This window comes from Oreochromis niloticus, linkage group LG3 (assembly GCF_001858045.2).
Source record: "Oreochromis niloticus isolate F11D_XX linkage group LG3, O_niloticus_UMD_NMBU, whole genome shotgun sequence".
Taxonomy (NCBI): Eukaryota; Metazoa; Chordata; class Actinopteri; order Cichliformes; family Cichlidae; genus Oreochromis; species Oreochromis niloticus.
Genome location: NC_031967.2, coordinates 12286235 through 12311040, shown reverse-complemented (window position 1 = coordinate 12311040; position 24806 = coordinate 12286235). Strand labels below are relative to the sequence as shown.

Here is a 24806-nt window from a genome sequence, read left to right as displayed (position 1 = left end):
ATGGGGGCTTGTGTATTTCTAGAAACAACCGCTTTATTGAGCGTGTTCATTTTCCCTCAGACTGCCTGAAAATCCAGAGGGTACCATTGCCACCTGGCAGGTTTATGGTGTGATCATCGGCATGCTGAGAGGTTATTCTGGGTAACACGGGGGGATAATGTTATTAGTTCGAGATGCCAGCTAATGAGAAGAACACCTACAAGAAGAACATATGCTAAGAGAGGCTCAAAATCCAAAACAACTGTTGTTGTTTCTCTGTTACCTGGTGACTCATAAATCTGTTTTTATGTCTGCATTAAAAAAGAAAGAAAAAAATGGGAAAAAAGGAGGAAAATTCATTTCTGCTAGGCTATTAAAAAAGTCACTATGTGTCTTTATGTCATACACTCCACAGCTTTTTAAAAACTTACAGTGGCCTGAAAATACAGCCCACACTCAGGGACAGCAGCGCGTTTTCAACAAAAAAATGAGCAACGATTGCAATGAAAGGGTCATTCTTATGTGGCTGACAGAAACACCTGGGTCCTGGTGTGGCTCCAGCTGTGTTTGTCAGCTCGTGTGTTATTAGATAGATTCAAAGGTTAACTGTAAGGTAAAGCAGGAGAAAGAAACTACAGTGATTATAAGATGTAGAAACTGCACCTGCCCCACTGGCTGCAATCTAATCAATACAACTACGAAGAAAAAAACTCTTTTTATGATAAAAGGTGAAATTTCACTGTTGCTTCTGTGATTCCTCAGGAAAAAAAACAAAACCAAAACAGCTGTTTTATAGACCTTCTGTTATTGTTTTACCCCTGCAGAAAAATGTTTACTGCAGATGCCATTTAGGAGTCCCTGCTGGGATATTCATGACTGTTTAATAGCATGCTAAATCACACCCAAACACAACCCATTTATCTTAACAACTGGCAAATCATACAAGTGCAGGAGACCACCTGTCTATTACCAAATGCTCCAGGTTTTAACGGCAACGCTTGTCATGTCAATGAAATATAGTGCAAATATGGGAACTTCAGAAGTGTAAAAATAAATGAGAAACAGATAAGATTATAAAAAAGCCACATCAATGTGCCTGCATACGGGTGCTAAAAGCGCATAAAGGAAATCCTGAAAAAAATAGATTTACATGTTATTAATAAAAATATCTCCAAATATCAGCGAGCAAAACATAAAAAGCAGAATAAAAGGCGCCATGATGGATCACCAAAAACATTTCTTGTAACTAGGTCAGTAAAAAATCGATCATACAAAAGCTTGTATGCAGATAAAACTAAAGCCAGAGCAAAAATGCATCACAGCAAGGATCACATATGGTGGCTAAATGTATGCTCTGCTGCAACTGGCCTTTGCAAAAAGACATCTCAGTGTTTTTTCTCTGCACTTTAGTTTTAGTGTTTCAGTGGCAAAAAACAAAAATAACTGTAGCTATGAATCCAGTTGTGCATATATGGCTGTAGTGAATATGCTTGACCTGAGAAGTAATCAATAGAGGGCTCGACTGTGACTTGCGGTGTTCTGATCAATTTCAATGCAGTAAAATCATAAATCCTGGTGTCTCTATTAGAGGCACCCCATGATGCAATATTATCACAATATTTTTTTTTTTACATTTTGCAATAAGCATGAGTATGGCTTTATCATATACTGGAATTTATCACCTTTTTTTTAAACTGCAAATTATGTCCTCAAAGTTAAACTTCATCAGTATCTGTTTTATCCAATAAGATAAAATTATCTCACTTCAATTAAGTGTTTTTGTTGTTGTTGCAAAATGAGCCTGTCTAAGACTCTAAGAGTGTGTAAGAGCGTCAGTCTGGTATTAGTCTGCGATTGAATGGGGTCAAGTTGGCAATTACATGCAGTCTATTTCAGATAATACAATATTACTATTGATAAATCATCAAAAATCACATATCTGTTGCTGTCTACATAGACAGATTTTTACATTTAATAGAAACTGTCAGCAACATTCCTGTTCTATAGGAATATAACCAGAATACAGCAGCCAATTGAGTCGAGTCTCCTCAAGTTGTGCTCTTTCAGACTCGTGTGTCTGCACTTATAAATTAGACAGCAATATTTGCAAACCTATGAGATTTTCTCCGAGAGTGATTGCAGTTATTCCAAGTCAGACTGCAGCCGGTTGCAAAGAGGTTGCCTCCTATCAGGCCACCTCTTGTTTAAAGTATTCCCAGTATTTTAATTCAAATATCAATTCCAGATATTGATATTTGGTGTCTCTGTATCGATACGATATCACCACACAAAACTTTGTAATAAGGTGAGAGGTTAATGGATCAGATCCACAAGGCTTTACAACGTTTTGCTCCAGTTCTTCTTTTCAAAGCTCAGTTTAACAGTACACTCAGTGAGTGTATAGGGTTACTGTTAAATCTAATCACATAAGTGAAATCAGCTTTATTATACATTTTCCAGTTCTTTAGTTGCTCACATTGTACAACAATGTTCTCTAGTAGAAAGTGATATTTCCTTGGCCTCCCAGTTACGGTAAAAACTTTCTCCTTTGGGAATCGCAAGTAACTCATAATACGGTACTATCACAGTATGTTGCCCATGGTAACAATGGGATAGTATAGAGATTTTGCACTACTCAGTCAAATATATCAGATGTTGGCCTGCTGATAATTTACATCTACATATGAGGAAATTACATTGTACAGATTAAAACTGTGTAATTTTCCTTTGTAGAAATACTGAAATCTGAGTGCAATCTTGAATAAAACTGTTTCTGTATATTGCTCCTGTGGTCACTAAAACTTTCATGGAAATAATTGATTAGTTAGTAGTTGCACCTTTAAAGCAATAAACACAAGTAGAATAAATTCAACTGAATTCATACTGTCATACATAATAAAGTCCATCTTTATTCTTCTAGAGGTGGGAATCACCAAACACACATATCATATTTTTAACATTTTTCAAAATGTTAAAAATACTGCAATTTATCACCTTTTTAATTTATGTTCTACAAAGTTAAACTTAGTATCTTTAAAAATAAACTTATTTCCTTTTAGTTGTTTTTTTTCAGCTGCAAAATGAGACTGCCATCAATGTTGGCATAAGTCAGAGTCACTCTCCTATCAGTCTGCAACTGAATGGAGTCAAGTTTGCAATTATTTGCAGACCTCTGAGAGTGATTGTAGTCAGTCCAAGTTTGCTTCTTATCTGTGGAGATAAGTGCTCTTATTTGTAGTATTCTGAAAGTATTTTAATTTATTTAATTTTTAAAATATTGATATTTCGTGTCCCTGTATCAATACAACATTGCCTGACAAAATATCCTATTACTAAGCAGTATCGATTTTTTCCCCACCCTTATTATTCACTGAATCGGAATTGATTCCTGATGTTTCCAAACTTACAAATCTGTGGTTTTTGTACCTTGAGGGTTTGGCGAGGCCCAGGTGATGATGCGCCGCACCAGGCAGCAGTTGAGCAGGACTTTCCTGGAGAAGCCGTAGTCTTTGCGGAAATGCTGCAGGTCGCCCCTCATCTGGTTTGTCTTACTTGGCGTAAACATGGCTGGAGACTCGCTATTGTGAAATATAGCGTGCAGTTATTTGCAAGGACAAGGACCAACAACTACAAGCACGAAGCATAACCCTAAACGCACGGCGTTATGAGAGTGCAGTAAACATAATTCGACTGCATATTAAAAACAAAAGGCGCTGGTCTTCATTGCCTCCGGTAAAGATTCAAACATGAATAGCCGCAGCCACTACACCATGCAACGCAAACTGTCACAAAGCAACACACCTGAATAGATTTGCTAATTTAGAATCTCTTTTTGCCCCCAGTTATGCGCAGCTATAATGATATGCGAGACATTTCCACATGCCCTTTTTCAGTAGCCAAAAAAAGCTCGTCTCATATCCTTTGAGCTGTGGGTTCAAGAAGATGGGAAATTTGTCCACCTATTGTGGCTAAAAGTAAATAAAATGAGCAGATTGTCTGAGCATTAAGCACCTGCAATGACAGTTTGCCTTTGCCGCTACACTATGACTACAATTCCCCTCAAGGTCCCATTTCAAGAGCAAAACTTTCAGACATCAACAGATCACAGGTCATTCAGCTACTCTAACCGCAAGGTCTGTTTTAAGGTTGGATGTCATTCATTGCACAGAAAATATAGGTGCACTGCATAGACTAACTGCTATCAATTGTTCCTTTGGGCATCATCTTACCTTCCAGGCTAAAACTCGATGTGGCTGCTCTCTCCGGTTCCTCAGTCTGCAAGTGATCCTCAGGTTTCACACAAGCACTTTCTCTTTCCTGAGCTGATCAACAGAGTGTGAAAGGGAGGGTGGAAGGAAGGAGGAGGAGAAAGAAGCGAGAGCGAGGACCGCTCAGTGAAGAAGACCCAGTGAATGAATAGCAGGGGAAGAGAGAGAGAGGGGGAGAGGGAAAGAGAGAGAGATGGAGGGAGGTAGAGAGAAAATACTCCATAGCAATGTGGCTTTTACTTCAAGTTTGGACCAAGTATGTGCAGGTTTATTCAAGAGGAAGAGGAAAAAAGTCCAAACTGCGGGTAGCTGTTTGCAGTGGACCCTCTTTGATCATCCTACCTCATCCTCTTCAAACACATGAAAGCTGTGATACACACACACGCACACAACCTCATCTATACAAAGTGCACAAAGTGCAGATGGAAAGTCATGAGTTTCACTTGAATGTCAACCAGTTACTTTAAGAATTAAAGTTAGCACCAAAGGAAAAGTCCTGCAGTCACCAAAACTGTTCGGACAATTTTTAAAAAATCTGAACCTTGTGACAACCTTTGAGCAAGAGAGTGCCACTATGTACCTGCTAAGACCTTCTCCGAGGAACATAAATGCTAAAGACAAAAGTTATAGCATTTCATTAAACACTACACAGTTCCTCAGTCTGGATCCAACTGTCGTTCAATTTTCAATTGGACCACCTCAGCTACAATGACTCCTGTTGCCATGATGATGTCACTACTATGATATGGCAGTTGAGCTTAGTTCATTTTGTCATTGTTGGCATGTTTTTCCTACTGCCGGTTCAGCATCAGCTGTACTTTACTGATCAATTGCCACACAGACAGAGTTGATAATCAACATAAGCAGAGCTGATAATAACTGAACAAATGATAGCAGCGGGATAAATAAAATCATATCAATATCCCTCGTTGTCCTTCCTAAAGAACCAGATTGCTAAAATCAGTGTTGCCAGGACCAAATCTTGCTACGGTGACACACACAGCATTCAGAGGTTAAAACGATACCAGCTCTGCTATCACAGCTAAGGATGCAAGTAACTTTTAAACCCCAGAAAAAACTTGCTAAACCCACATGTCTGTACTCAAGTGTTTAAGTATCATTACACAAACTTTCCCCAGACAACCATGGATTTATTACCAGAATATGCATGTATCTCAGAATGCAGAATTTAGTCAGCACTCAACATACACCTTGTGTTTATCTTACAACAGACTCTAAATATCACTCATTTCATATGCTAATCATTTTGGTCATTTTCCAAATGAGCTTAAGTTTACATTTAAATGCACATAACATTAATTTCTGCATAGTGATATATGGTTGTGCTTACAGGGAGACAGCAATGCTTAATCTAATTGCTTCCCTTGAGATGTTCGAGACATATTTTGTACCTGAGGAGACAGAGGGGGGCCCGGGACAGAGAACTGGGAAAGGAGCCATGCTCTCCCAGCAGGCTGAGACGCGCCGATGATTGAAATGAGAGAACAGATTGGTCGCTGTGTTGCGGCATGTTATGCATGCATGGATATACATTCTGTGGGAGCACTTGTTAGGTGAGCACATTCTGAGGGACGTCCAAATCCTGAGGGAGAAGGCTTGAAAGGTTTGTCCCCATACTGAATAATTTATATTCAAGGAGCTATTGATATTCAACACTGCCTTAGTTGAGTATGAATCAACTCAGGCATGGTTGAATTTTTGTATCGTTATGTTTTAAATTGAGACATAATGAGACACAAATACAGAAAAAATAGTAGACTAATATACCGCTCCGTAACCATCCGGAGGAGCTATGCGATGTCCAGATTCCAGCAATAATGTGCGAGATTTTACTCAATTAGAAGTCTTCGGCTATTCTTCTACGTTATGAAAAAATATTTTGTCTGTCTGATTGTGGCACACCCATTCAGTGCAGCACATAAATCACAGCCAAGCAAAAAGAATACAAATGTGCATGTAAGTGGAAGATGGGTGGAGTACTGCTCCCACCTCATCCTCTCAGTTATGATTATCTGTCCTGCTCCCGCCACCCCACGAAAATAACTGAAATACAATCCACATGCATTAGCTGCTGAATGCCTTTAAGGTACTACGTGGTTTTTGTAGGAGATATAAGAGTGAGTCTGTGAATGCCTTAAGTCTTTATTGTTCCTTGAATACAGACAGGCATCAGTAATGTCAGAAGCAATTTGCGATAATGTATTATAAAAAAAATCAATTCAGAGAGCAGCTCAAGTGGAGTGGATTTAAAGTTACACCATATGTGTGTATGTGTCTGACACCTAGGCTTTATCATCTAAGCTTGTCACTAACTGCAGCCTGCAGGACGTTTTGGAAGACTGAGCCTCACCCAGTTTTTCACAAAAAACACATTAGATACTGTTTTTATTATAAGCCGAATAAGCAGTAACTTTAAGTGTAAGTTTATCCATTTGTTTTCCTTCTCAAAGACCAGAGAGTGAGACATGTACTTGCCCAACTAGCCAAGGTTTCTCAACAGAAATGACCGTGTGTCTACATGTTCTGTGGCCCTCATTATTAAGTTCAGCAGACTAAAAAAACGCCTGACTCAAAATGCAATGACTGACAACTCAGGAGTCGATCCATTTCCACAGAGTTTGCACTGCTTGCGAATATTTTACCTGAATATTCTGCAGTCTGGCAGACTGTCAGCCAGGTTTTCCACTACAAAATCGAAACAACACTTTTGCTACAGGTCAACAAAGTCATAATTATCCCTGATTTTAGTTCATAAATCTCTAACGATTTGGAAACTGCCACACTGGCTTTCTTTCAGATTCCAGAATTATCTGTAAATAATGATTTTATGATGTTTTAGGCCTTTGTTAGACAGGAAAGTACAGAGAGGTGACTGAAGGCAGGAAGTTGTCTGGTTGGTGACTTTTACACACCATCTACTTCAGCACTCAGTGACCCAGCTTTGTATCTTTACGTAGTCCATGTTTGAGTTGCTGTGGTTTCCAAACACTTCCACTTTGCAAAAATCCCACTCACAGCTAATTGTTGAATATCTATGAGAGAAGAAATTTCACAAACTGACTTGTTCTAACAGTACCACACTCAAATTCAGTGAGCTCTTTAGAAACATTCATGAAAATCTGTGAAGGCAGACTGCATGAATTACAGAAAATGACATACTACATGATATAATAATTTATCTACCAAAAATTAAGCCAAAATGCTTCAGCAGTAAGTGAAAAACTAAGTGCACCCTTACGTCTTTCCCAGGAATTAATAGGTTAAGTAGCAGCCAGGCGCTAATAATCATATACACTCCAATAACTGATCATCAGTAAGTGTAAGCACTTCTAAAAAAGCAGAAGTTTTGGTAGTTTCCTGGTGTCTATAAACACAAGGAGGAAAGAAATCATCACGAGCTTAGAGAATCAATCGTTGTTTTCCATCTACTTTAAGTCCATCATTCTGCAGTGAGAAAGTTTCTTCTCCTCACATTCAAGACAGCTGTCAATCGTCCCAGCAGTGCAAGTCCCAGAAAATTCACCCCAGCGTCAGGCCATGCAATGCTCACAGACTGAAAAACCCCAAGAGTTACATCTCTATTAAATGTTAACAGAGTGGCATTTGTTTGGAAGGATTGTCTGGAGAAAACCAATTCTCCCTAAAAACAACATGACGGCACAGCTTAGGTTTGAAAAGGTGCATTTGAACAAACCACTGTTCTAGATTGTTCTAGAACAATCTCCTTTGGACAGATGAAACCAAGCTGCAGATGTCTGACCACAATGCACAGCACCACGCCAGTTAGTAGATGCACATGTGGTATCAAACTCCTGCGTCATTCTCACGTTATCACAGCCCCATCACCATTTTACAGCTGAGGGGTAAAACCTCAATTTGAAAGACAGTGACACACCTAGTACTAAAAATTGTTAAGTTAACAAGTTAAAAGCAAAAGAGGTCTATGGCTTTATTACAGAGCTACTCCTCCTCAAGATGTAACATTCTGGCAGTTACACGTGTTTCTGTTCTCTATGTTCTGCTTCACCATGTTCAGTTTGAAATAATGGACACATTAAAGCACCAAGTCTCATCTTAGGCTCATCTTCCTCTAATTGTTTCTGGCAGATGTTTTTAACACGCAAAACAGCTCACCCATGAGCTGATGGGGTGATGGGATTTAACAAGGAACGATAAAGACACTCTATTTCTGCATCAGGCACTATTTTCTGTGAGTCATTTAAAAATGAAATTTTGTTCTTCAGTAAAAAAACAGTTTAGCTAAAATTAAAATCCCCTTACTTTTCATTGTAGAATTGGCTGTGTTTCTGTAACTACTGCAAAACAAAAGCTCACTTTGGGTAAACAGGTAGAACTTCCTACACCTTTATGTGAGGTTTTAAGAGGGAATCTTGCTTTTCAATTCAATTCAATTCAATTTTATTTATATAGCGCCAAATCACAACAAAAGTCGCCTCAAGGCGCTTTATATTGTACAGTAGATAGCACAATAATAAATACAGAGAAAAGCCCAACAATCATATGACCCCCTATGAGCAAGCACTTTGGCGACAGTGGGAAGGAAAAACTCCCTTTTAACAGGAAGAAACCTCCGGCAGAACCAGGCTCAGGGAGGGGCGGGGCCATCTGCTGCGACCGGTTGGGGTGAAAGAAGGAAGGAGCTTTTTAAGTCCAAATGTTGCAGGTGACTTTGGAAAAGCTAAAGACTTACTAACAACCCTGCTCAGTGTGAAATGATCGAAGACACACATCGGAGGAAAAAAGGAGTCATTTGAACCAAGCCCCACATTACCATAAAACCTTGCAAGGATAATGCAACACCCCATTACAGAAGCCATTACCCAAAGGGAAACATTGTCCACCAACATCAGCAACATATTATTAAATCTTATATTTTCCTGAATGTTCCCCACCACAGTACTAAACACTGTCCACTAATTGCCTTCACTGCTCAAGTAAGTGTAAATGCTCCAGGTTAGGGCAGATGAGTAACATAGACTACAGCCAACGTTAAATCTATGCTACAAGTTTTACTAAATCTGCCTGTTTGTCTCATATTAAGGTTATGAGAATGGGTGAAAGCCAAACTCTGTTTGTTGTTGGGAATTTTTTAAGTTTGTTCTTTTAACACCCTTTGGCTGTATTTTTTTCCCTGCTGTACTCCTTTGTAAGTGTGATGCAAGTGAACTACCGCTTATTAGCTGGTTAAGCGAGTCTGTATATATGAATATGCTACAATTACTCTCTAAGGACGTTGCCACACCTATAGTTTGTTTACTCTGGTCTGAATCGGTTGATGAGTTTGGAAACTTTTCCCCGCGGTTTGCTTTGTTTTCACACATAGAGAGATTTTTTTTCAAACAAATAGTGAAAACATTACATTGTAAGATTTCAAACATTTATTGAATTATTGCCTCATCCATGCCCACACAAGGTAAAACTTTAAAAGCATTCAAACACATACACACAGACACACACACATACACAAAACAGCTGCAGCCACTGCAGAAGCTCTGTAAAAAATGCTGTCACAGGTTGGAGCCATAAACCAGGGAGCTCATTATTCTCTGGTGCAATAGCTTGAAATGAGCTGCTACCTCCTTTGCCATCTCCCAAGCCGTTCCAATGTCATGGTGGTCAGAACCCCTGTAGCTCAGTGTTACTGGGTTGGCTGGTAGTCACAGCGAGACTAGACAGAAGACACACTGAGCACCGTGCTTCTAGGCTGGATGACTTTCTGCCTCCCTTCAGCACGCGTAGACACATACATTTTGTCTTCCCAATTTTTCACACACCGGCCACGACCTTGTCCTCCAAAGTGGCAGCTAAAATTAGCACAATGCAAGCGGGAAACGGCCCTGTGGATTAAACAAACTGCAATGCAGTACTTAAAGATGCGAGCCACACTGAAGGCTGATCTGAGTGAAGTCACCGATCTACTTTCTTGCTTGTTCTGAAACCCGAGAGCTCCATAATGGTATCTTTGCGGAAACAGCTGTTGTTAACTTATTTACTTAAGCTGACCTGAAACTGATCCAATCACCTCTTGAACCATGGCTGTGTAATCTGATCAGAGGTAAGGTGAAGACTACAAGAACCAAAGATCGGTGTCAGATGGGGGAAAAAAAGCAAACGTTGAAGTAAGGGAAGCTTTTCTTCCTGGTTTGGTAAAAGTCTCCGGTTACTCCAGAATGCAGCTGGTTTACTCGCATGAACCTTCAGCAGCTTTGGCTGCAAAGGCTAATTGAAAGGTCACATAAGATAATGAAAAAAGGGTTGACATACCCACCTAACAAGGTTGCTGATACAATTATCTGTCAGTCACAGCATTTTCTCATTATTATGTTTCAATTACATACCCGCACTATTATGCAACTGTTGTGTAATTAGGTGTTGAGCACTTTTATACACTGGGTAAATGACAAAGCTCTTAGGAGAAGGCCCCTCAGCGTAATGAAAATGAATGGGGCGAACAGTCCATCGGCTCACATTTGCCTGATCTCTCTCACTCTTGCTCCCTCTTTCATCGTTAAATGAACCGTAGCCAGATGTCCCACATAGCTTAAAAACAATGAAAAAAATCAAACGAGAAAAATCGGAGAAAATCAACACACAACACGCAGTGCCAAGAAAAAAGCTATAGACACACATCTTTGAATATGCACACACAAACAGGCACCCACAAACACCCCCCCAGAGATACGCTTCAAACCTTTCACCACCGCCCTGCCCTCTGTGGGTGTGTGCAGTTTCCCAGTCAAAGTGTTGGAATGCCTCCATAAATTATTCAGCCGCAGCGCCTGCTATCTGAAGATAACAGAGAATCTTTATCGGTCAGCGTGCACAGAGACACTGCGCTGGTGACTATACAAGCACCCAGAGGGATTTGGGGCACGTTCTGTGTAAGGATGCGTGTCACTGTGGCAGTCAAGCATATAAAAGAATATAGCCTATCTGCAGGTTTATGTAGTAAGGTCACTTTCATTGTCTCCAGGGATGCGCTTGATTTTCAGCTCATCAAACAAGGAGCAATTTGTTTGCCACTGCACAACGAATGTTCTCTTATCAGGATAGTTGCCTGTCATCTATACTTGTTTTATGGATTAGCACAATGGCGGTAGTTGCAGCTCCCAAAATATGGAACAATTTGCCTTTGAACATTAAACAGGGCTCTTCTCTGTCTGTTTTTAAATTTAAAAATAAAACCCACCTCTTGTCCTTGGCCTCTGACACCGTGGGAGATGTCGATTTCATTTATTTTATTTTATTAATTGTATTTTTTAAAAATTGTGCAGCTTTTGTCCCACTTGTTTTATGTATTTTTCATTTCTATTTGTTTTTACATGTTCATTACTCTGTACAGCACTTTGGTCCATTGTGGGTTTTTTCCATGCTTTACCAACAAAGCTGGTATGATATTGCAGTTAGCAAAAAAACTAACAATGAGTACATTCACTGACTAATGATACTAAAAAATAAGTCATAGAGTTGGTTTATTTAATTTTTTCTGCACCAAACTCTGCATAAAATCAACTGATAAGAAAAAAATTATAATATTTTAGCAAAAATACTACAGATTCACTCTTTCCAGCTCTTAAAGTGTCATCTAATTTTTATTTTTCCTTTCAGTGGTAATAATGAATTCTATAATGATGCTCAAAATGACACAAAGCTACTTACATTTGTAGGCTGTGCGTAATTTAGAAGGGTATTTCTCACTACTCACTAATATTTCATAAGGATGCCGGAGAAAAAAAACTTCCCAAGGGAGGGAAGCACAACAAACAAACAGTTAGAGAGAAGTAAGATGCATCTGTCCAACCATGCATCCATTTTCTTAACTGCTTATCCAATTAAGGGGTGGTGGGGGAGCTGGACGGTACAGCCTGGACAGGCTGCCAATCCATCAAAGAAAGATAGAAAAGAAAAAAAATGCACTTGTATTTTGGACAACAGAAGAGGCTTAGTTCACCAGCTGCTCTTAAACGTGATTAACAATTAACTGGCAGAATAATCAATAACTAAATCACTTAGTAGCTCCAGCATTAAAAACAGCTTTATGCCTAAGTATGGCAACCTAAACCCAGTCTGTTTGTTTTTCAACGTACGATAAGCAAGTCAGTAGTATCTGCCAGGCATGCCCACATTAGACTTTAGCACAATTATTTCACACCATCATCTTGACTTATGGGCACCTTTTCTCTGAATGGCCACTAGGTGTCATCCTTGCACACTGCATGGATGCTGCAACTACCATACAGCTGGCCAATTCTTTCCATCACTTTCAAGGTTGAGTGTTGGTTGACAGAACGCTGCAAAAGATCTACTAATAATCACTTAAACAAATAATGATAAACCCATTAGCAGTCATTGTCATTCCATGCAGAGTGCTGCAGTCTATTTTCAGTTCCATCCTAATTATCAAGATGGACCCAGGCTGGCATATGGCACATATCAGTATGCTTTGCATGTCATAATCTCCCACTGGAATGACAGATATGTTTAGTATTTTGCTGTTGTGAGAGTCTATATTAAGTGCTGGCAATACCCTGTAGGACATGGACTTTTGAAGAAACTAAATCCCAGAATAGACCCCCCCTACTCCCCTCCCTATTGGGATGAGAAGAAAGACAGACGGACCCTCCAGTTGGCCACTCATGCCGGGCCTGCCTCCACATATGGCCTGTATGATGTTCAGCCCTGACACCATTTCATCAAGGAGCCCTTGGAAAAACTTGTTCTCCCAGACATACGGCGGATCCTTTAAGGGGTATTTTTATGATTTGCTTTTATTTTCAGTATCTCGTAGCGGAGAGTAATGTTGGGGGCGTGAGATACGACACATTTCACCGGCTGATAATGAACTTAGAAGCACATAGTGATGGACTGTTTCTGCTTTTCTTGTGTAATAATTCAGTGGTAAATATAAATCGACACTCATTTACGCAGATATGATTTAAAGTGCTCGGAAATCTTGCCGTAAGGAAAAATACATCAGCTGATATTAGTCATTTGCTAATATATCGGCATCAGCATTTACAGCGGCCGATAAATGAACATTTTTTTAAATTTAGAAGAAAAGAAGAGACAAGAGAAACGCCCTTTAAACACATTGTGTGTGCTGCAACTTCCCTGTTGGCAACCTTTGTTTGGGCAGAACATAAATGAGTAATCCACAAACCATGTGACAAGAAAATTATTTAAATTTACAGTATCCTTGTAATCCTATATCAGTCAGGCGCTATTATGGGATCACAGCAAAATAATTTCTGGACAAAATACAGGATTTTCTTTTCTTTATTTGATTGCTTGCTGCTTGTTACAAGCAAGGCCCTAGGATCAGCAATGTAAACTATGAAATACATTATTATAAAAAGGCACCTTGCACCTATAAAAACAACGGTTTCATTTATAAAAAAAAAAAAAAGCACCTTTAATTGTAAAGGTAAAAGGTGACCAAGGTTTCTTTTTTTTCCTCAGGAATGCAGTTCTTCCGCAGTGTGACCTTGGCACTAACAAACAAAGGCACGTTTGCAAGCTGAGGCCAAGCATTTCCCACCCAGTTGGAACCGGCTGTTTGGCGCACTATCCAAAGAAGTCCAATAGAATGAATGCGCGGCATAAACAAGCCTGTGGGTGGACACATAAACACGAAACGCAGTCTACTTCTTTCAGCTTCCAGCAGTCATATACAAGCACCTTATGTTCCTCCGTCCCAAAAGCAGTAACCCACAGAAATGGTACAGCGACCCTCCTTCAGCGTGCGAGTCAGTCGCACTATGTGGGTTCACACTTCACTGTCTTGTGTTGCCTCTCCTTTTCCGAACCCTGCATCCTCACCACACCCTCTTTTCTTTTTGACTTTTCCTTCCCTCATTCTTGTCTGGCCTGTGTCCCAAGGCAGATGGTCCATGCAAGCAGATGCTCCCCACCCAGTCCATGTGAAGGAAAAACAAAGCCTGGATGCAAAGCAAACAAAATCTGCTTGAGGGTGCCCATGAGATAAGGAGGGAGGTTCATTGTACAATTAATCCTAGATGTAACCACGGATTTCCTTTTTATCGACAGGTAGAGAGGACACACGCAGGTGATTACAAAAACGAAACCTATCGACAACAAAGCCTTCTTTTGCCGTGATGATGACAAGTACACTTAACTCCACAGCAGTTGGTATGCCTCCGACTGTTTAACAAGTCAAACTGTCCAATTATGAATCTATTTACATAATTAATATAAAACCTGACAAACAGATCCAAAATTCTGATGATCCCCACTGCCAAATGATGGCAGATTTATCACGGTGAAGAGGCACAAAGCTAGAGTGAGCAAAGTCACACAATTACATCTGCAATTTTCCTGATTAAAAAAGCCCAAACACCTGCAGATGCTTCCAGGAACGTGTCTCGAAGCTGCCACTTAAAAACATTACGTGGTGTAATTCTGAATCTCATTAATTTGCCTTTAAATAGTTTTATTTGCATAATCTCCACTTCACACTTTGAGATCATCAAGGACAATGTAAAATGGTCTAATAACAAATCAAACAACTGGTGGTTTGAGGTAACAAAAAGAAAAAAAAACCCAGAAGAGACTTTTATGTGATCCTTTACTGCATACTGTCAAAACATTCCTGTGAAACGCTGAATCATTCCGCCCTGCCGTCTGACAGATTTGGAGCAGTTTCCTCTTCAATCTGTACCTTTGCTTCACTGTGATCTCAGGACCCCTGACTGCCAGATGCTTGGAAAGTACAGATACACATGCACACAACATGTGGTCAGTTCTCAACTCCATGTGTGCTCAAAGCTGAAGTCTGAACACACACACACACACACACACACACACACACACACACAACCCCGTTCAGCTATCTTAGTGAGGACCCTCATTGACATAATGGTTTCCCTAGCCCCTTACCCTAACCCTAACCATTAAAAATGAATGCCTAACCCTAACCCTTACCCTAAACCTAACCATAACCTAATTGTAACCCTGACACTAAAACCACGTTTTGAGCCTCAAAAATGGCTTTAAATGCCTTCAAAAATGTGAGGACCGGGTTGTGTGTCCTCACAAGTGACTGCTGGTTCTCACAAGCATAGTAGAATGCAGATTTCGGTCCTCACAAAGATAGCTAGACAAGAACACACACACACACACACACACACACAAATAAACTAACTGTATGTATTATTAGTGTTACAGAGCCAATGAAGTGGAATTAAAAATACAGCAGATCAACCTGATGTTCAGTCAGTAAAAAGTACCTAAGCAGTAATAATTCTCCTCTCATTTTTATAGTATAAACATTTTGAATACAGCACTTAAGTGTTTTAAAAAAAACCATCAACTTAAACATTAAAACCCTGACCAATTCCTGACTAATTGCTAACCTTAGAAAAGATGACTTCTCAGTGTGATTTATAAAGTTACACACATGTAGACTGAAACTGTGAATGACAACAGGGCTGTGCTGTCACTGTTGTCATGACTTGCCACATCTGCTGACTGACAAAGGTCTTACAAATCTGTTAGCTGATGCATGGCGTAGGTAAAATGCAAGCTTAATTAAATGCAAATCAGAGTAAATGAAGCATTGATTCAACACTTATGTGGTACTGCTTTACTGCTAATATGAAAAGACGGCATTTAGAATTTAAAAAAACTCCACAGTGGACTCCCAAAGGTTTAGGTGCAAGAGAAGGAGCTGGCCGTGGTGCTGAAAGCAACTCAGTCAGAACAATACGCCTCGCGGGGCTGCGCTTCATATACCGCCTTTTTTTGAAACTCGGGGAATCTGCACTAAAGGAGAGAAATGTCTAGGGGAGCCGTTGGCAGGCACCAACAGAAGTTGTAATGGTGATCTGAGAGAGCTCCGAGGCACTGATGCAAAGAATCACTGCACCAAGGAAGCAGCTCTTGGGAGGATCAACTCATGGCTGGATGGTGTAGCATATTTATGGCTGATTGTTATATTTTAAGATTTCCCTGGGGCACCACCATAATGTGGTATCCTATTGGGATTTTTTTTTAAAGTAGTGATGGCTTTAGTGACTGGAGTTAAGGGAAGGGAAGAGCTGAGGAAAAATAAGCGCCATAGGGGACAGAATGTGGATTCGCTCTGTGACAGTCAAGTGATTTCTGATGCAAGCTTGTAGCAAATGTCTACATGTTTCAGCCCCTTCCAGTCCCTCCCACAGACTGACCCTCTATAGTTCTAATAAAAATCTAAATTGCCTTAAATACCAAGCAAAAGGGTGGCAACTACAGTAAATCAGAGAGGCTGAGAGTCAGCTGCTAAGGCAAGCTAACTATAGTCAGATTCAAACTCCCATAGGCCTCATTAACTTAAGATAAAAAAACATAGGTTTATGGTACATCACACCTGATATAGCCTCTCCTACACCCTCAGGTGCTAAAATATTTGCAGAGGGGATTATACAGGACACTAATGCCAGTTTACCCATCGTGGGCTCCTGGACTTCCTGAGTCTGCTAGCTCAGGAATTCAAAAGGAAATTTCAGATTTCATAGTGTTTGTATATTTGTAGAATCATAGTATTTGTATAGTATAGACATATTACCATCAACTTCACAAACACCAGGTCTTGCCCAATGACAATCTCTGTTAGTGTCTGTGGCACAGGGAGGACATGCAAACTCCTCACAGAATGGCCCCAGATGGCAGATTCAAACAAAGGACCTCTTTGCTGTTAATCAAAAATAGTAATCGCTCCACAATCTGATGTCCCTGTGTTGGTTTTGTTCCTAGATCATCATAATTAACGTTGGTCCAGGTTAAACATTACAAGTGGCTGATCACAGTATTGTGATGTCATAGTTTTGCAATGTAGAAACACCATCCCATCAAACCCAAAGTCCAAAACCATAACCCCGTAACCCCAATTACATCCCCCAACCCCAACCCTAATCCTAACGCCATTCAGTGCACTTTGGTAGGATTTTTTCTACATCACATATCTATGACATCATAACAATCTGGTCTCTGCAGTGGTGAACCTGGATCAACAATAATTCTGATCAAGGAACAACACTAACACGGGGATATCACACACACCCTAACCACTTCACCACAGTGCCACCCACACTAAGCAAGCAAGTCATCACTTGCTATGGGAGTCTCGGACAAGGCACTCTATTACTAGCCAAACCTCAGCCACACAAGCCACAACAATCAAAGTTTTAACATAAACCATAACTGAAAAGAAAGTTTATAGTATTATGTAATTTTTAAGCTAAAGATTCAACCTTACACAGTCCTGAGTCTTTGAGCACAGCCCTGATGAATACTTGGGAAAAAAATCAAGCATATATTATGATTGAAGTATATAGGCAAAAAAAAAGAGACAGGAAAATTTTAAATTAAACGACTAGCAACAACAAAAATATCCTTCAATCACATAACATATAGCATAATGAGTTTACATTCTAACACAGCCAACAGACTGTTTTCGCAGCAGCCATTTTTGGCAATAAGGTAAACACAGGTGTTACTAATGATGTTACCGAAGGCACTGTTCTATTTAGCTACAGAGCCCTAATCAATGTGATTACTTACACCTGTGCTCAGCTATTATTTCATGTCAAAATGGCTGCTATGAAAAAGCTCTTTATACTGTAACTGCAACAGAAGACAACTGGGACCTGCCACAGTCTTCACTTTCACCAGCCTGATTGTCACCGTGCTTTTGTTAAAAGACAACATGACCTCATTAGTTGTTCTAAGTTTTACCCCTCACTTGGTTGTTTAAGCAGCTACATACAGTATTGTTTCCCCATTCTATACACCCCTCCCGCTATGGGCTAATACCTGAAAATCTAAACCTCCGGATTGCAGTACAGCGTTTGCTGGACGAGTGTTAGGCTCCTCAGCAGCTCAAATCTGTTTAAAACCTTAAAGGTATGACTCACGTCTTTAAAAAAAGGATAATTAGGAGTCAGTTAGGCGTGCAAACAAACATTAACCCGTGTCAGGAATGATGAGAAGTTAACTGCTCCTTTTGGCTCTAAGAGAGGCAGTGAACGGCCTAAGGGGAAACCTATGGACTATAACTGAGTGATCATTATTCTGGATGCCAGCCAAGTACTGTGCAGGAGAGGGGTGGAGGAACCCAGGAGAGGGTTTGTGCTACTGAATCCATTATGGTCTTTTTTTATGGCTACATAAATTCTATCGCCACAAGTTTTGAGTATGCACAGTGTAGGCGACAGCTGCAGATTTTTTTAAAAAAAAGCTATCGCAAACAACTTAAAGTCAAAGAAGGAAAACCACAGGTGTGTTAATGAAGACTGGATCTTTTTAGGTGAGGTCCTGCTAAAGGGTATGCTGGTTCACTCTCACTGACATCAGTTTTCTACGATTCTCCATTAATGAATAATGACAAATGTAATATAATTATTGAAAAATATAAACATAGATTTTTTTAAAAGGAAGTGACGTATTTTGAGAAATTTTAACGACCAATTGTCAAATAATTAATAATTTAAATCTAGGTGAAATTGCACAGTAAAAACATGCACTGACAAACTAATGAAAGCTGTCAAAGAAATGATCACCCAAACAATATCTGTCTTTCAAAAGAAGGCAAAAGTCCTGGCATGGCTCTAGTTACAAACAACAAAAAATATGCTAAGCATAAAAAAACATGCAAGCTAAACATTAGCATGGGAGTAATTTAATGTTGCCTTTGAAAACATATTAACCAAGAACCCACTGCACTACTAATATTAGTCACTTCATTGTAACTTTTTCTCCCAGACTAAAATTGCTTGATATTCCCTTTGACAGTGCATTTGGTCTTATCTTTAGCCCCCAAAAAGCTCTAAAGTTGTGGTTTTTACCAAAGTAAGACGTCTGCTTTGCCCAATTAAAGAGTAGTCCTGTGTCCTCCACCTGTAATAACAGCTTTAAGGCTGTAAAAGGCATTTTCACCAGGAAACGAGGCAACATTAAATTTCCACTCTTCCGCTTGGCTTCTTTTGCATATATAATTTCCACACGATAAAACCGAGCAAAAGACACCTTATAAATCACTCTGTTATCGGTGCACGAGCCAAAACATGCCATCACTGTCCTACCAGTTGAAGAAACAGCGGCATCCACGCGGGCGGATACGGTCTCCACTCTTTTTGCGTCCATTGTTTCTTCCCAAAGATGGAGTTTTTTATTATTATTATTATTGTTGATGATCACAGGCGCTCGTCCTCGCTGACTTGTACGCGGCTGGGTCTACTTGCGTGCTTCTCATTCAACTCCCAAGTTTCGCTGTGTGTGTGTGAGAGGCGTTCAGCGCTGGGTGGATGCTCGTGCACAGTTGTTTGGCGGGAACGAGCTTAGGTGGGTGGTAAGTGATGATGGTGATGGTATATAGGGAGCTCTGTTTGTTAGTCAGGGGTTTCATTTCTAATTTAACTTATTTAACAATTTCCAATTTAACAAATTAAAAAAATGTTTGTTTGTTTGTTTGTTTTTACCTTTTTTTAATCGCAAATCACCGAGTTTCTGGAAGGTTAATCGATTAATTCCAGTTATTTACTGGACATATTAACGGATTCATCTTTAAACAAGCAGTGTTAACCACTGCAGATACAACCAAATTGTGTCTCTAAGGCATTATATAACTACCTGAGTAGGGGATCCAGATCCCCCTTTTCTGGGAAAAACTGTATGTTCCTCCTCAGTGATTCCTTTAACATAGATAGATGCAGCACTGAAAGCTCATGTGCCAGTTTTAGATGCAAAACGATGCATTTCTTACAACTCCATTTCCCCCAAAATATTAGGTGGTGTGTAAAATCCAGTGATTTGCACATCTCAAATCTCAATATTTTATTCACAATAGAACATAGAACACATATCAAATGTTTCAGCTGTGAAAATGTAACAGAAATTAGGTCATTTTGAATTTGATGGCAGCAACACGTCTCAAAAAAATTGGGCCAGGGCCACGTTTGCCACTGCTGGACTTTTGGGTGAGGAATGTTGTCCCATTCCTGACTGATTCTCAACAGTCCTGGTTTGTATTTTTCATTTCATGATGCCCCAAATGTTTGTTGAAATGTCTTCACCGCAGACAGGCCCTTCCAGATGTTCAGGCTACCAGTTCCATAGGCACTAATGCACCTCCATGCCATCAGAGATGCAGGCTTTTGAAATGAGTGCTGATAACATGCTGGATGTTTCCCTTCCTCTTTAGTCTGGAGGACACAATGTCCATGTTTTCTAAAAAGAATTTAACATCACCACAGAAGAGTTTTCCACTTCAGCTTTGGGCTTCGAACCAGAGAAGACAGCAGCATTTCTGAATAATGTTCACACATGGCGTTTTCTTGGCATGATAGAACTTTAACCTGCATTTATGGATGGTATCGCAACTTTTTTTGGAACTGGGGTTTTAGTTTTTAAAAAATAACTGCCCCAAATACCTCAGTGGTTTAGTCCATTGTCTACCATTCCCCAACACCTTTACCTTTGCTTCTTCTATCCATGATACCAGATGACACACACCAATTAGTCAAACTGCAAGAAGGTCTTAAAGGCATAAAGACCCAATGATCTCTAATTTCCTGCTTCTACATTCAGATAAAACTGAGGTCATCGTACTTGTCTCTAAAAATCTGAGAAAAATTAGTTTTACTCTCTGCATTACCTTGGCATCCAATAACACTGTGAGAAATCTTGGGGTAGTTTTTGACCAGTATGTGTCCTTCAGTGCAAATATTAAACTACTCCATCCATCCATCCTCCTTCGCTTATCCTTATCAGGGTCGTGGAGTCTCTCCCAGCTACCATAGCTACCGTCTTCCCTGTTAAATCCTTTTCCCCTGTTAGATCCTTTCCTCAAATACAAAGTCAGTAACAAATGAACTTTATTCAGTCTTATCTGACAAACCCCATAGTGCCAGGACCCCATCAGAGCACTTGGCTCTCAGATTGTTGACTACTTGATTGGAACGGTTTTTAAAACTAGAATGGGAGGACGAGCTTTCAGGTTTCAGGCTTGTTTTCCATGGAACCAGCTCCCAGTTTGGATTCAGAAGACAGACGCCCTCTTTACTTTTAAGATTAGGTTTAAAACTTAATATAATAATGATGCACTGAGTGCTTCTTCTTCACTCACTATGTCCTTACAAACGACTCTGTATGTCATCATTAGTTATTATTAATCTCTGGCTGTCCTGCCTCCCTCCCTTCCCCCCATTCCGCTTATGGCAAATAGTCACCCCTCCCCGAGTCTGGTTCTGCTGAAGGTTTCTTCCTGTCAAAAGGGAGTTTTTCCTTTCCACTGTTGCCAACTGCTTGCTCATAAGGGGGTTATCTGATTGCTGGGATTTTCTCTGTAATATTGTATGGTCTTTACAATATAAAGCACAATGAGATGACTGTTGTTTTGATGTGGTATTATATAAATAAATTGAATTAAATTCGAAAAGGTGAACTTAAAACAAGGATGCATGTACCATTTTTAGAATAACCCCGCCTTCCTTGGTACCACATTTAAAAACAATTCTGAAAATTCCCTTGGGTCTGGGTACCACTGTTAACAAATACAGTCTGAGGCTGCTTATTTGCTGTTACATCATAACATCGTCCTCTTTCACAGAGCCAGGTCCATAAATAAAGGGATTTCCAGTTTTGGATAGAGGGACTTGGCTGACCTCAGTTTCATCTAACATATTTTGACTCTTCTGGAATGCCGTCTGCAAGCCAGGCCTTATCACCCAACACATCCCTGACCTCTTCTGGATTAATAAGCGCAAGTCCCTGCAGCCAACAAGTTTAACAAATCCTATCCCAGAAGAGTGGCCGAGGCATTAACGCCCGTGGTTGTCCAGTGGTATTCAGTCCCATTTGGGTATATTATTGTGGTGTCCACATACCTTTTCTTTGAGACAGCTCTTTAGGAATGCACTTTGCCATAATCCACAGTTGTATACTGAATTTATGGCGCCTCTGCTACAGTGTGGTTTGTTTGGCACGCCATAGGCTACATTAAACTTTTACATTGCGGTTCAGTGACCACCAGGGGTCTTTAACAGTGTTTTCATCATAAATCTCTTCACTTTCCCAACTTACCACAAACAGTTTAGACAGTTATATAATTCTGCACCAAGCCAAAGCCATTTGGGATGCTGCCTGATTAAAAAAAACGGGGGTCTACAGACAAATGCGCCCACCCGGACGCGCACACCGAGCACTTGACAGGAATCACATACACTCACACACACTCACAAACAAAACCACAGTGCAGACAACATATCAGTTTTTAGACAGATGACTATGTCCAGTAAGAAATAAAGTGGAGATTTTCCACACGTACGGTAGCCACACAATGAAACAGCTCCACTACAGCTGACAGTAAAGCCCACAGTGAAAGATAAGCCAGGCTGCTTCTTAGCAAGTCAAGTCAGCTGTCAGCATTTTTGAAGATTAGAACATTTTAAACAACGCTGCGCATCTGTTTCATGGCAGCTAAAACTGAGCAATTCCAAGTGATCTTTTTTTTTGTTTTGCTAAACACACTCTCAGTTCAGTTAAACACAACTGACAGCGTTACACAAATCACCAAACAGGAGGCCATTTGCTCAGCAGGTATCATGGGAAATTGCTGACATTTCTCACAACAAGAGCTTCATCCTTAAATGACTTTGATGCCTCTGTTGGATAACGTAACTTTAAACCTCGCTATAACAGATATTTTTAGACATATTTATTTCTGGCATATACATGAAACACATTCAGATGATGCGTATGCACCTGGTGCTCAGTTGGTCCACATACTTGACATGGATTTCAGCAGATTTATTCTTCTTAAACTTCCAGCTTCCTGAGTGATTCATCAAGGCATGGCCTATTGTTCATCAAGGTGAAAGGTGCACACTCGACTGCAGTTTGCTTCATGTTTTCTTTTTTTTTTATGCCCTGTGAGCATCTTTCTACCCAAAACTTTTAATCAAGACTCTAAAAAACACTTTGAGATACAACCCAGCCTGCCTCACTTCAACAAATACCTTTAATAAAAGCTGAAACACAGTGTGACAACAACATGTGTAGAACAGAGTAATTATGACAGAGAATTGACTAATAACACAGCCTTGTTAGACAGCTCAGTAGTGTTTTATAGCATTAGCCTTTTGGTTTATAAATGTAACTTTTTATTTTAAACATTGTTTTTCAAATGTTACACAGGCTCACTTTGGCCAGCGCTTCCTGAAAAGTTAACAAGATTGCTGCCAGCACAGACCTCTGCAAAAGTCTGATTTCTTTGTGTTTTGCAAGGAAACTTGGAAATGTGCGCAGCCATTTATTTAAAACGCGTGAAAACATCAATGGAAATACAGTTTATAAGGTAAAAACAGAGGTTATACAATTCTAACCAGCTTTAGTGTTCATCATAGTTTAGCTATCTTGCTCCAGGCCTCTTAAAGGATATTCCAAAGCTCTTCTTTGGATGTTGATGTTATTTTTTGTTCTGATAATTTGAACAAAAAATGTCAAATTTGGAGTCAACACTACATCAGACATGTTGCCACTGATTTTCAGTCCAGTTCTTCAGCAATTTAGCAGCCTTTTTTCTATGTTTCACTTCTTTAGTTAGAGCTTGTCAGCCAATTATACCATCTTTGATGAGGCTTCGCTAAAGAGGAGATGGATCAGCTGAAGGTCCACATGTATCTCTCAGGTCCTTTGTCAGCTCTTTGTTAGATTTTTTCCTATTTCTTAAAGACATGACTGTCAGATATGGTCCATCTGCTTTAGTTAGTCATTTTTAGACCTTGACCTCCACTTTTCCAGTTTCCTCAAACTTTTTAAGGACACCCTGCACACCATACCATCATATGCAATGTTTTCAGCTAATAGCTCTTTGGGAATCACCTTGCTCCCAGAAAAATATTATTTTATGTCTGTCAAACTGTTATATTTGTCACTTTTCACAGATTCAGCTAAAGTAATTAGAACAAATGATGTGTTTTTATGACAGACTGCTAGCAATAACGTGCCCAAAACCACAATTTAAAATTGGCTCTTTGCTAAGTTTTCCATTATGTGTAAACACAACAGTGATTCATCCAAAGATTTAGATGCCTGTTTTATGCTTGAATGATTCATAGGCCAGTTTTAAGTCGCTTAACAAACAAACAAACAAAAAACATTCATCTGAAAATGATCAGCAACAGGGATTGGACTCCTTGCACAGTTTGCACAGTACTTTATGTTCATGCACAGCCTACACAAAACTAAGTTAGAAGCCTTTTTCTTGTCTATGGTAGATAGATTTGTTAGCTTAGCTTGCCCTAGCATCAATGAAAATGGGATCAGATGGCTGTCCTGCCTCTTTTTTCTCATTTAAAGTTTTATAAAATTTTCAATTTATGCAGGTACCTGAAACAAACACAAAATACAGAATCTGTCCTGCCTCGTTTTAAATGTTCAAAAATATTGGTGCTTGAACCTCTAAAATGTTCAAAAAATGTTTCAAAGAAAAAAAAAAAAATCAATATTAGCTTTTGCTTCCTT

At 39.7% G+C, this 24806-nt stretch overlaps 1 protein-coding gene across 3 annotated transcripts in view; it reads right to left on the bottom strand.

Annotated features, from left to right (window-relative positions):
* kcnip4a (potassium voltage-gated channel interacting protein 4a) overlaps nt 1-19598 on the bottom strand; it is a 147377-nt gene extending 127779 nt beyond the window's left edge. The window contains exons 1-2 of one of the 3 annotated variants that reach the window (XM_025905604.1): nt 4209-4364; nt 3406-3557 (exon numbers count right to left, since the gene is read on the bottom strand). In XM_025905604.1, coding sequence (XP_025761389.1) covers nt 3406-3544 — 139 coding nt within the window. In that variant the 5' untranslated portion in view covers nt 3545-3557; nt 4209-4364. Of the gene's footprint in view, nt 1-3405; nt 3558-4208; nt 4365-19366 lie in introns of those variants that run through there. The other 2 variants (XM_005468193.4, XM_005468197.4) reach the window with 2 other exon arrangements.
* Between the last annotated feature and the right edge of the window lie 5208 nt (nt 19599-24806).